Below are 14,510 nucleotides of genomic sequence, written 5' to 3' on the forward strand. Positions count from 1 at the left end.
GAATCTTTCCACTTCCTTTTCCACTGCTATTTCCTGTCTCCTTCCTTCCTCATCCTGTTTTCCTTCTATCAGGTCCATATACACTCTCTTCTAGGATTGCTGGACTTCATGTTAGCTGCATGATTCCACCTTGAAATCAAACCTGCTCTCCTGGCCATTTCCTCTGCCCCTTAATTCCACTGTCTAATTCTTCAACTCCAAGAAGCCCCATCAGATCATACCTTTGCATAATGTTTTTTATGTTTTGTTTTGTTTTGTTTTTTTGTGGTGCTTCCATAGCATACAAGATTGCTCCCAAACCCTTAGTATGCCCCAGAAAGGGCTGCAGAAGCAGACACAAACTTAGTTTTTGTACCTTCATTCCTTCTCTTGCCTTCCAAATGGCCTGTGCTTTAGTCACATTAAACCACTTCACTTTTCCTTGGATATTATGCACTTTATGACCTCAGTTGTTTGCAAATAGATCTACTTAAGCCATTTCTACTACCTTTCTTTTTTCTTTTCTTTACTTGGCAAACACTTAAACTGGACAGAGCAGATCAAATGTTACCTTTTCTGTGAAAATTCATTTTTTTACTCTTCCTCTCCTGTGGTGCCTTACTTAGTATTTGAAAATACTTTGCCTTTGTGAAATTGACATATGATTATTATTCTCTAAAAAAGCAAACATTCCAGATAGGGATAAAGATGACCTAAAAATCACCTAGATTACCTCTACTTGCAGCTGTCTCTATATATAGATACCTTTTGATAAATTTTACAGCTGCATACAAACAGGATCCTTCTGTGATGTACTCTATCCTCTGTTTTTTTTTCCAGTCACCATTATATCACAGATATCTTTTTGTGTTGACAGAAAAAAACTTATGTGTCATTTTTAATGGCTGCATAGCAGTCTGTTTTGCATATTGTTTCCTGAACTACTTTCCTATGAATGTGTTTTTAAGTCATTTGCAGTTGTTTGCGTTAGTGTAAATGATGTCACAATGATTATTCCACTGTGTTTGAAAATATCCTGATGAATGTCCCTGATCACATTGGATTGTAATTATCTGTGTGCCTGTCTTTCCTACCAGACTGTTACTAGCTTCCTGAGGGCAAAAAAACCGTTATTTATCTTGTAATCTACAGAACCCTGCAGAGTGCCAGTAGGAGCTTAATATACATTGTTGAAAGAAAGAAGAAATAAATGAATGGATGTTTATATAGTTGGGTACACATGTTTATCATCATACTTGTCTTCAACTTTTACTCAACTTTTCATTGGCCTAAAGGCCGGATATCTCTTAGGCATTATTCAATCCCCTACTTGTTCCTAATCTCTCTTTACAGATGTCATTACCACTATAAATTCAATATGTAGCTTTAAGAATTAAAATCTGTCCAAACCATGACTCCCCCATAGACTATGGTGGGCTCTGAAACATATTTTATTAATTGCAGGAAAAAAATGCAAATATCTGGCACTTTTTGCCTGACACTAAGGATACATGAGTTACTAAGGCTGAGATTGTCAATTGCAAGAAAAAATCACATGGTATGTGTGATGCATACTATTTATGGCTGTCGGCCATTATGAGTTCTCTGGAGTACCATTTTCTGCTACAACTGAATGGTCTTGTAAGTTTAACTTACCAACATGACTGCAAAATTGTCTTAAATCACAGAGGGGAAGAGAGGAAAGCCAACTAGAACTGGCTAAAATACTGCTTATGTCTTCATGAGAATCCATCGTTTTCCCCATTTGCTTCTTCAGGATACTAGAACAGCCTGCAAGGTCTTATGGTGTATTACAATACAGCAGATTATCAACTTGACTCTCCAATGGAAAGAAACACATTGTTGATGGCTCTCTGTTAGAGCTTGCATTTGGTTTATTGATTAATGTACTGCGTTGTACTGGGTATATCAGGCAATGGAAGCCAACTGGCCCAGACAATGGAAGTGTTTTGTTAGTGTAAAAAATTTACAAGAGCTTAAGCAATTTTTTATTTCTTCTTGCTGGGCTGAAAGCACTTACCATTGTTGTCCAATATGCTGCAAATGAACATAGTTCAAAAATCACAAAGAGAGTGATATGGAGTTATAGAACTGAAAATAGGATACTGATTGGGTACAAATTCATCAAGCCTCTTTATTTCAAAACAAGCTTTTTGTTGGCATGCCAACACAGCTTGCTTTGGAAAAAGCAAAAGCAACTGTGAGCGAATGATATAGTAGGAAAGTTGACCTCCAGTTAATTTCAGTTGTGCCCAGCTAGCTAACTGTACATCTCCTTCTTTCCAACATTTTTTTTAGAAAGTTTCAGTTAGTGAGTCATTAGTGCTATGTACAGAACACCTAATCTGCTATGGACTGAATATGTATGTCCTCCCAAAATTTCTTTGTTGAAATCCTAATTCCCAAAGTGATGGTGTTAGAAGGTGAAGCCTTTGGAAGTTGATTAGGTCATGAGGGTAGTGCCCTCATAAATGGGATTAGTACTTTAAGAAAAGAGTCTTGAGGGAATTCAGTTGTCCCTTCCACATGTGAAGACACAGTAAAAAGAAGGTCATCTAAGAAACAGAAGGCAGACCCTCACCAGACACAGAATTTACTGGCACCTTAACCATGGATTTCTCGGCCTCCAGAACTGTTAAAAAGAAATTTCTGTTGTTTATAAGCCACCTAGTCTATGGTATTCTGCTATGGAAGCCCGGAAAAAGTAAGACAAATCCATTGCTCAGTTTTTTCAGAAACTTACATAACTCATCTCATGTTAAAAATGGTGAGGCTGGAATTTGAACCCTGGAAATATGGCTCCTAAAGTTGTTCTCTATTTCACTATGCTGTACTGTCTCTGATTGGGTAAACGTGTCATCTACAATAATTTCAGAATTAATTTTATAAAGCAGTCTTTGGCATATATTGCTTCAGATGAAAATTTATCAACTCCCTTTTTCTTGAGATAGTGGTTCTCAATTGTTCTTTTCTAAAACACACACGTCAAATATCATTCTCCCTACAACTATATCACTCTCTTCTCCACAATCTAGAAAGCACACATGAATGCATGTTATATATAACTTTAAATCTGATCTTACATTGAATTTGACAGGGTGTAGCAAAAACTTGAGTACAGTGGCCTAACCAAATAGTGGTTTACTGTTCTCAAATATCCGGAAGTAATGAAGAAGCTGGTGAAAATGTGGTATAGCTGCTTAAGGAATTTGGTAGGAACCCTGGCTCCCTCTACTTTTATGGTTGCCATCTTTAGCATGTGACTTTGATTCTCAAGTTGGCTTTCTCATCTGAAGGTATCACATCTATGTGCAAAAATGGAGGAAGAAGAAGGGCAAAGGACAAGACACAAAAACCAAGTAGACATTTACCAGATGAAACTGTCCCCTTTAATTAGTTTTCCAAAAAGACTCACAGTCTAGTAACATTTAAATCTCACTGAACACAACTGTGTCATATGGCCACTCCTACCTACAAAAGGATCCATGAAGCTAGTATTTTAATATGGGCAAATTCCTTCCCCTTCAAAAATCAGGGCTCTGGTAATAAGAAAGAAAGGGAGAAAGGCAGGTGACTGGCAGTTTGTGCCATGTATGTAATATCATAAGCAAACACTGGCACTTTTATTGGTAACTGATGACTCTGCAATATACTCTGTTACTTATCACAGGATATCAGTGAGACACTGACTCTATGGTTGAGAGTGTCTGATCTACAGGATGAAGTCCAAATCCCTAAACAAAATATATAAGAAAGTACCTTACCAGTCTAATACTAGCCTACTTTTTAAAATTTATGTTCCACCTTCTCTAGCCCTTTGCTTAAGTCACACGTAACTTGTCTTCGTTTTTTAATTCACCGACCTTTGCGCCACTGGTTTTGGCATATGTCCCTTTCTTTGTTCAGAAGACCCTCCTCACCGTCTCCAGCTGGTAAATAATACTTATTCTGCAAGACCCAGTGTGAATACCATCACATCTCTGGAAATGGCCTTAACTCTCTCAGTCATATCGATTTTGGTATTTTGTATACACCTCCATTAGCTCACTTGTAATTATTTTCTTTCATATTTGTCACTACTGACATACGCTATGGACTCTTAGAGAACAAGGACTATGATTTATTCAACTTTTTCTACCCAGTGCTCCTGCAGTTCTTGGAATATGCTCAAGACATCTGCTTAAGGGAAAATATAGCTGAGTGTCACCTCCAGTGTATAGGTGACCTACAAGGAGCTGAAGTGACCTGTTTTCACCATAGTCAGTAAAAATGCACTGATCTACACCCCTTAAATCTAGACCTCAGTGGATTATTGGCTGTCAGCAGAAATATGGAAGAGACAGATAGTGTTGAGTTTTTTTTTGGTCTTAGTTGATGATAATAACATAATTCAGTAACTTAAAGGTGTTTTCTTTATATCTTCCATTGCCTATTCTTTAGCTCTGTTATCAAGAGATATTCGATTTTTTCTTTCTTTGTGCACAATTTGAGACACAGTTTGTATCCTCAAAAAGGCTACTGTTTTTTAGATTCTATATACGAGTAAGATCATATCATGTTTGTCTTTCTGTGTGTGTCTTATTTCACCTAACACAGTGTCCTCCAGGCTCATCCATGTTGCTGAAAATGACAGAATTTCATTTTGTTTTATGGTTGAATAGTATTCCATTTTATCTGTGTGTGTGTGTGTGTGTGTGTATATGTATGTATATATGTATACACACACACATATATAGTCACATACACATACAATGATATATAAAATATATATATACACACACACACATACACATATTCATCTGTAGTTGGACATTTAGGTAGAGTCCATATCTTGTCTGTTGTGAATAACACAGAAATTCAGTAAACATGATCAAGGTGCCTGCAATAAACATGGGAGTGCAGATATCTTTCAAAATGCTGATTTTATTTACTTTGGATATATACACAGTAGTGGTATTGCTGAATCATATGATAGTTCTATTTTTAATTTTTTGAGGGACCTCCATAATGAGTAGAATAGTGATTACCAGGAGCTGGGCACAGGTAGTGGCAAGGGAGAAACAGGGGAAGATGGTCAATGTGTACAAAATTACAGTTAGGAAGAATAAATTCTGGTTTTCTGTTACACAATAGGATGACTAGAGCAAATAATAATGTAATGCACATTTCAAGATAGCTAAAAAAGAATGTTTTGAATATTATCACTCCAAAGAAATGATAACTATTTAAAATAATGAATATGGTAATTACACAGATTTGGTCATTATACAATGTATACATACACTGAAACATCACGTTATATCCCATAAACATAAATATGTCTAATGATTGTATGTCAATTATAAATAAATTAATAAAAATGTTACTGTTTAAGGAAATAAAAGACCTTTGAACTTAAAGTGATTTGAATAATATGGAAATAATTTACTAGCTTATTAACTTTTAAGTTGTTCAGTGGCTGGTGTATTTATATTTAGCAAATACTTAGTACTTGTCATTAGAGGAAGTTTAGGAGCAATGGGAATTGGATGAGAATACAAAAGGAAAAATTAGTCATAAAAAAACCACAAAATTGAACAAAGGGTTAGAGTAGACATGGTGAGTTCTTGATGATGCTACAACCTTACCCTTTCTTCCCTGAGTATATGGAAGACAGACATCACTAAATCAATCAAAACACATTTTTCACCTGAGCCCAGACATGGCTTTAGAATGCATTTCAGCAGTACAATACTCCAGTTATCTTCTATAAACAAAGGAGGGAAGACATTCCTATCTTTCCCTCATCAGTGCATTCTCCATAAAGACTGTTCATGTCAATACACTACCTGTAACTGGGTGGAGAATGTTTTCCTGACTCCCTTTGCAAAGTGAAGCAAGCATTGTGACTCCAAGATTGAGCTTCCACGTATTTAACTCTTCTGTCAAATCTCTCTCAAGGATTGGGTTCAGTGTCTTACAATCATGGAGTTCCAAAGACACTGCTTCTGTTACTTGCTTTCTATTTCTGCTAAGGAATGAGAGGGATCATCCCACCCACCAACTTTACAAATGAGGAGGGAGATAGCTAACACGTACTGAATGGCAGTCAATATAGTGAGTGCTTTATATTTACATCTTTTTGTGTTTTATAACAACCACATAAGGTCAGTATTATGTCCCCATTTTATAGATAGGAGACAGTGTCAAAGAAATTAATTCATTTGCCTGAGATCCCAGAGGTGGTGAGGGATGAAGATAATATTTAATCTCAGATCTGTGACATCTGGCATCATGCTATTGAACTCTGGAGAGTTAGTTGTTTTTTTTGTGATCTTGATAAAATCTGCTTCTTGGGTTCTTTTCATACCACCAAGTGGTTACATTTTTGATGACAGCCTTGAGCTGTACCTTCATACTTTCTTGAGTCTTGCAGACCACAGAGGCAGATGGAAAATGGGTAAACGTAGATCAGATATGTGTTAGAAACAATCAATCTATTTAAAACCTCATGCCAATCATGTGAAAATCTGGTCCCCTGGAGACCATCTTGATGGAAATGGAAAGCAAATTTGGGCTTAATCTTCTTATGTCCCTTTTTCTGCAGGACATCGTCCATATCAGGTGATCACCGCTCGAGTTCATCCAGGAGAGAGCAATGCCAGTTGGGTGATGAAGGGTACCTTGGAGTTCCTGGTCAGCAGTGACCCTGTGGCTAGGCTCTTGAGGGAAAACTTCATCTTCAAGATCATACCCATGCTCAACCCAGACGGTGTCATCAACGGCAAGTATGTCAGGCACCTGGCTCAGCCCAGCTGCATTTATGCTACCATAGTAACACTGTCATTTCACCAAGTGGGTGTGATTGGAGAGGCCTCGGTACTCTGCCAGGAATAAACTCTTGGTTTTCCGTTTTCTGGTACAAATAACAGCATACTTTCCATACACACTGATGTCAGTCTCATGGTTTCTCCAAATAGAAAAGTATAGAATTGAGACCTAGGCAGGAGGATCGCTTGAGACCAGTAGTGCAAGACCAGTCTGGGCAACACAGTGAGACCGGTCTCTTCAAAATAAATAAGTTAAAAAAATAGGAAGCTATAGAATCATAGGCAATTAATAGCAGAGGAAAAATCTAGTTTAACATTTTTCTTTTAAAAAGGAGGAAACTGGTGTCCAGGGTAATCAAATGATTTGTCCGAATCACATGGTGGGTTAATGACAAAGTCAGGGCTCAAACTGTGATTTCTTCAGAGTAAGACCAATGCTTTTATTTACTTACTAATATTTACTACAGGGAAATCTTTATTCTCAGTCAGATATAATAGGATACAGTTATAATAATGGTGTCCCTCTAGCTAAATAAAATGTTGGCTGAAAAATAGAAGGTTGAGGTCATTCTTCTCTTTACCTAGCCCTTACAGAACTCTTTGAAATATATGATGGGAAAGATGGTTTCCATGCCTGGTGAGCTCCGTCGAAATGGGTCACATTCTCAGAGTTTGTGAGCTGAGGCCCAGACATCAGATGAGGCACCCAAAGTCACACAGGTGGTGCATGAGGGTGACAGGATTAACATCCACAAAGACGTCTTTCAAACTTTGTGGGCAAACAATAAAGCCCCTTGCCATGGTAATAGATGATTCTTTTTACTATAGGAATGGACATTATATGCTATAAGAAAAAGAGAATACAAGATAAACTGAAAATATTGAAGGAAAAAAATTCAAAACCTACAAATGGAAAATGTATTTTTAATAAAAAAATTAGTATCAAAGAAGCAAAAAAGAATTTAGACAACTATAAAATATAGCAATATTAAAATTGTTAAATGAAAGAGATAAAATGAGAATTACAAAGAAATACTAAACAAAACCAAAAACTTCAAAGAGATAAAATGAAAATGAAATAAGAATGATGTAAGAAAAATGAAATAATTCATTTTTTAAGAAAAAATTTAAGTGTTCAACAGCCGAGAATAGACTAGCTTCAAAAGATAAGCACCAAAGATAGATAAATTAAAAAGGTTAAAACTACGAAGATGATAAATTACAAAAAGATGAAAAGCATAAATTCCAAATGATGAAATATGTTAAACTATGCTAAAGGAAAGCAAATAAAAACTACAGATCATAAAAATAATATTTCAGTACACACACACACACACACACACATACACACACACACACACACACACACACACAGATAAGACACCTATGTGTTCTTCACAGGTGAGCTCCTCCCAGCTTAGCAGTTGCCGGATTTCATTTTGTTTAATTTTTTTATGGTGATTATTTGAGGGCAGAGAATGTTGGGCAGAGAGCAGGGTTTCTTCTCTTTCTCTGTGGTGACTGATTGGGCTTTAAGCACATGGGAAAATGGGAGGCCAAGTCCTTCACTAAGAAACTCGATCAGACCTTGGAAAGCAATTAGCCTTCTGAGCTCTCAAGCTTGAAAGGCCCCAAAGCAGTGTTCGCTCCTGGTCAAACAGAACTCAGCCGGCTCTTGCTCTGTGCTCCTTTAACGGCAGAGAACAGCTCTGGGACATCAGTGAATGGCTCCTCCCTGCTTGAGCAGCCAAGGATTTGACTAGCAAGCTTTCTCAGCCTAAACGGATGAAAAACAGTTGTGCAAGGCATCTTGAGGGACATGATCCCATTTTGACATTTTCTCATCCAAATTGGCTCTTTTCCGAAATCTTTCCTTCACTGGAATTGTCTGAGGTCCAGTAGAGAATGGAAAGAGCCCTGGATCTAGAGTCATAAGGTTCATTGGGAATTCTGGCTTTTCTCCTGCCCTAGTCAGTTTTCTCTTCTGTTAGAAGAGGAAGACAATATGCTCCCTGTTGACCATTCTGGAAAAGGTCTCAGAAGCCCAAGGCAATATTCAAGCTCAGGGATTAAGTATTGTAGTTTCTTCAATTTTAAATGCTTACACCTCCAAATCAGGGGCTTTATCCAGATCTCTGGTTTAAAGGTTAATGTGATCTCAGTCACTGAGTATCATCCTGGCCTGGACACACATTATTTCCAGCTCATAGCTGGTTGCTTTGGGTTCCCAAATGGAAGGCCAGCTTCTTCTTAGTGACACTGGCATTTATCATCATTACCATTATTTATTATGACTAAAATTACCTTTTTATTTATATAGCATCTTTCATCATGGAGCTCAAGGCACTTTGTAAATCACTTGGATTACCCAAACAATTTTGGCTGAAAGGGACTTGGAAATCATAGTGTTATTCTACTGATGGAAAAATCCACAGGTCATAGCACAACATTATGAAAAAACTTGAGACTGCCTGAATATATAATGTCTCATCATAAAAGAGCTTAAAAGTCTCAGTGCCTGAGCCCTCCTTAGAACATACCTAACACATGGTTTATCTAATTGCTGCTTGAACTAGTTCTGTGATTGATGTTTTACTTCAGGGCATGCCCACTCTGTTGTGTATAATCAGGTGGATTTGTGTCTTACTGTGTTTTCATCTTTGTCCTGTGAGCTTCACCCATTTTAATCATTCCTCCCTTAGGATATCCCATGGATAAAATCTAATCCCCCTCATCCATGCCTGAACTTCCCCATGTGAAGTTCTCTCCAACCTTGAGGCGGTTCACCTAAATTTTCTGTATATGGTATTTTTTCTGATGTTCTCATCTTCGCTGATTTTCTCTGAGTATATTCTTATTAATAGGCTCCTTTTTGTGACACTGTAGTCTTTTGTCCTTTGTAATGTATTTTAACAGTTTTGGGGGGAGAGATTTTTTTTGGTTACATGGATAAGTTATTTTAGTGGTAATTTCTGGGATTTTGGTGCACCCATCACCCGAGCAGTGTACATTGTATCCAATATGTAGTCTTTTATCCCTCACCCCCCAACCCTTCCACGACAAGTCTCCAAAGTCCAGTATATCATTCTCATGCCTTTGCGTCCTCATAGCTTAGCTCCCACTTACAAATGAAAACATACGATATTTGGTTTTCCATTCCTGAGTTACTTCACTTAGAATAATAGTCTCCAACTCCATCGAAGTTACTGCAAAGGCCATTATTTCATTCCATTTTATTCCATGGTGATATAGATATATACACACACACACACACACACACATATATGTATATATACACACACACACACATATATATATCACATTTTCCTTATCCACTCATTGGTTGATGGCACTTAGGTTGGTTCCATATCTCTGCAATTGTGAATTGTGCTGCTGTAAACATGTATGTTCAAGTGTCTTTTTCATATAATGACTTCTTTTCCTTTGGGTAGATATCCAGTAGTGGGATTACTGGATCGAATGGTAGTTCTACCTTTAGTTCTTTAAGGAATCTCCATACTGTTTTTTCATAGTGGTTGTACGAGTTTACATTCCCATCAGCAGTGTAAAAGTGGTCTCTTTGCACCACATCCACGCTAACATCTATTACATTTTGAATTTTTAATTATGGTAATTGTTGCAGGAGTAAGGTGATATCTCATTGTGGTTTTAATTTGCATTTCCCTGATAGTTAGTGATGTTGAGCGTCTTTTTTCATATGTTTCTTGGCTACTTGTATAATCTTTTGAGAACCTTCTATTCATGTCCTTTGCCCACTTTTTGATGGGAGTTTTTTTCTTGCTATTTTGTTTGAGTTCCTTGTAGATTTTGGATATTAGTCCTTTGTTGGATGCATAGTTTGCAAGGATTTTTCTCCCACTCTGGGTTGTCTGTTTACTCTGCAGATTATTTCTTTTGCTGTGCAGGAGCTTTTTAGTTTAATTAGGTCTCATCTATTTTGTTGTTACATTTGCTTTTGGGTTCTTAGTCATGAATTCTTTGCCTAAGCCAGTGCCAAAAGAGTTTTTACAATATTATCTTCTGGAATTTCTATGGTTTTAGGTCTTAGATTTAAGTCTTTGATCCATCTTGAGTTGATTTTTGTATAAGGTGAGAGATGAAGATCTAGTTTCATTCTTATACATGTGGCTTGCCAATTACCCCAGCACCATTTATTGAATAGCATGTCCTTTTCCCACTTTATACTTTTTTGTGTGCTTTGTCAAATATCACTTGGTTGTTAAGTATTGGCTTTATTTCTGGGTTTTCTATTTTGTTCCATTGGTCTACATGCCTATTTTTATGCTAGCACCATACTGTTTTGGTAACTAAAGCCTTATAGTGTAATTGAAGTCAGGTAAAAAGATGCCTCCAGATTTTTTCTTTTTTCTTAGTACTGCTTCGGTTATGCGGGCTCTTTTTTTGTTTATTTGTTTCATATGAATTTTAGGATTGTTTTTTCTAATTCTTTGAAGAATGATGATGGTATTTTAATGGGAATTACATTTACTCTGTAGACTGCTTTTGGCAGCATGGTTATTTTCACAATATTGACTCTATCTTTCCATTAGCATGGGGTGTGTTTCCATTTGTCTGTGTCACCTATGATTTTTTTTTTCAGCAGTGTTTTGTTTTCCTAGTAGAGGTATTTTACCTCCTTGGTTAAGTGTATTTCTAGGTTATTTATTTATTTATTTTTAGAGCTGTTGCAAAAGTGACTGAGTTCTTGATTTGATTCTCAGCTCGGTTGCTGTTGGTGTATAGCAGTGCTACTGATTTGTGTATATTGATTTTGTATCCTGAAACTTTACTGAATTCATTTATTAGATGTGAGAGCTTTTTGGATGAGTCTTTAGGGTTTTCTAGGTATACAGTCATACCATTGGCAAACAGTGACAGTTTGACTTCCTATTTACTGCTTTGGATGCCCTTTATTTCTTGTCTGATTGCTGTGGCTGGGACTTCCAGTACTATGTTCAATAGACGTGATTAATGTGGACATTCTTAGTAGGCTTCTTAAAGGTGAAAAAACTGTCCTGTGTGTTGTCTGATCAGCAAAGAGGCAATCCTTGCATAAAGATTAGAGAAGCAAAACCTGAACTTGGCACTTAACCTACAAAGCTTTACTTCTCTCTCACAAATAAAAATGGACCTTATGGAGCTTGCAATAATGAGTAAAAGTAGACCAGTTTCCTTTTGTGGTGATGGTGATGGAACTTCTGAGAGTGGCTGATAGCTTTTGGTAAGAGTGGCCAGTGAAATAAAGGCATGATTTCCCAGCAAAATTTAGGGAATCCTGCCAAGCCAAGGATCTCTTAGCAACTTGTCTGAAGAGGAAAAGAAAATACAAATATGGAAGGTTATGTTAATTTCAAAAACAAACAAACAAACATTTTGTCATCTTTCTGGCCTGGAAGTTTGTGTTGAATTGGGCTGAGTTCTAAGTAAATCAGGAGGACTGATCCAACGGTTCCTTGACACTTAAAAATCTTCCCAAGGTGGGGTAAAAATAGAATGGGTGGTCAACAGATTTTGTTAGAGCAGAAGTGATAATTGGTGGTTGGATTAGAGTGGTAAGTGGGGTGAAGACAGGTGATTCCTGAACTGCATCAAAGGTAGACATGATATATAATGAGCACGGGGTGAGGGAGAAGAAATTCAAGCATGATTCCCAATCTTTTTATCTTGGTTGTTGGGCAGTAGTGACAAAATAATTTTTATAAAGCCAATACACAGTCTAACATTTTATTTACAGGATAACCAGGGCATATTGATTCTTAGAGTATATACAACTCTAAAAACTTGATTATCTTCTTTCAAGACCATTGTGGAACAGAAGCAAACAGCAATAAAGAGCAAAGACTCTACTATAAGTAAATACACCAAGGTATTAAAACATAATAGCTGAATGCACTAGAGGAAACAAATCAAACTATAAAAATCAGATAAAAAATCTTGACCATTTTAACAATCTGGGACCATTTAAAGTTAGTGCCAGTAGTGTTTACTCCACTGTGGGTTGTGAAGACTTTACAATAATAGCACTCACAGAATCTATCTAAAAAATTATTCAGCACCTTTTATGGACCAAGAAAGAAGCTAGTTCTTTTACATATATTGTCTTATTAGTCATCACTATAGCCCAACAAATGTAGGTCTTCTATGCAATTTCTAGATAAGAAAACTGGAGCACACAGGGGTTCAGTTTTGAGTGCAGTTTAAACAGCTGGTGTTACAGAATCAGGAATTTAAGTCTATCCTACATTACTTTGCTGTAGTTATTTAAGGGAATTAGAATGTAATAACCTTAATATGTTCTTGCAGGGCAGATTCTTATATATTATTTAGTCCCCGTCATTCAAATGATAAGGAAACAGACCAAAGAGGTAAACGAGTTATCCACAATTACATAGCTAGTTCAAGGTGGAACTGGTATAAGAAATCGTCTAGGTAATGAAAACACACACACACACACACACACACACACACACACACCCATGCCCAAGGTTATATGACTAGCTTGTGGGACAGCTAACTTCAAATCCCTGTTTATTTTGGTCTATCAGGTCTTCCCAACCTTGGATGGAGATTAATAAATAGAGTCTCAGCCCCATCACCTGGTTGGTTCTGAAATTCGTCTTGCTGACTCAGACCTTCATATCCAGGGTGCCTGGAAGAAGCCATGGCGCAGCCTTGCCCAGATTTCTGTCGCTCTTGCCTAGGATGAATGAATTGGTTCATCCTCACTTCCTAGCTTGGCTTGATCCTGGATACTCTACCTTGACTTTCCAGCTTTCTCTACTAGAGAATGCCATGTCCTTCCCTGTCACTGCCAGCTTTTGGCTGCAAACACCATGCAACTGACTGTGAATATTTATTGTCATGGGGCTTCTGTTCCATGACCCACTTTCACTCAACTCTCCAGGATCACCAGGGACTTAGACTGCCACCTCTGGGCTGGACCATGCCTTTTCCTTCCCATTTTGACCTCAGCTCTACTTTTGAATGTATTTAAAGTCCTTTGATATAATAACATGCATCAGTGGTCCTCAGACTTTTGGATTTCACAGATCTGTTGAATTTAAATAAACAGAGGAGTGATTAGTAAGTATGTCACTTTTGATTTGAACAAGTAAGAATAGAAGATACTCTCTGAAACCCCAAAGAATTGACTGGGGAAAGTTTCAGTCTCATTTGTTTCTTGGGCTGCTGCCTTTCCTACATGGGATCATGCAGATAATCCAGGAGCAAGTGATGCTGGGCCTGTAGATCACGGCAATGAGCATACTTGCCATGTTCACTATAATCCATGCTGCTGGTACCCATGAAGGCTTCTCTGTGGACAGGAAGAAGTGTGTAGTCAATGAGTATGTTAGTTATTCTCACGGTTAATCATCCTGTTCCAGGAACAGAGAAAATTCTGGAACAGGAAAAGGTGCCTGAAAAATGGGCCCTTAAGGGAAAGAAGCAATGCTCCTGAGCTTTAAATTGGGAATACTCAGGTCTAACCACGGGGTCCCTGTAGGTCACAGAGGAAAGACAGCATCTGCCCTATGGAGGAGGCCAGAGGAGACAAGTAGCCTCTTGAGAATGAGAACAGCTGTACTAATAATCAGTTTTAATTTTTTTGAGTAGTTATCTGTTGCTATATAATTGACTATTTAAGGGTTAATCAGTCTTCTAGTCTTGTTTCAGCTATGC

At 37.4% G+C, this 14,510-nt stretch overlaps 1 protein-coding gene across 5 annotated transcripts in view; it reads left to right on the forward strand.

Moving 5' to 3' along the window:
* AGBL1 (AGBL carboxypeptidase 1) overlaps positions 1–14,510 on the forward strand; it is an 857,161-nt gene that overhangs the window by 326,949 nt on the left and 515,702 nt on the right. For all 5 annotated transcript variants that reach the window (XR_013395946.1, XM_077940232.1, XM_015142961.3 and 2 more), the window contains exon 18: positions 6,587–6,767. Coding sequence is in view for 4 of the 5 variants with exons in the window: in XM_077940232.1 (XP_077796358.1) it covers positions 6,587–6,767 (181 nt within the window). In the remaining variant the exon portion in view is untranslated. The remainder of the gene's footprint in view (positions 1–6,586; positions 6,768–14,510) is intronic.

Source organism: Macaca mulatta, chromosome 7 (assembly GCF_049350105.2).
Source record: "Macaca mulatta isolate MMU2019108-1 chromosome 7, T2T-MMU8v2.0, whole genome shotgun sequence".
NCBI classification, from domain to species: Eukaryota; Metazoa; Chordata; class Mammalia; order Primates; family Cercopithecidae; genus Macaca; species Macaca mulatta.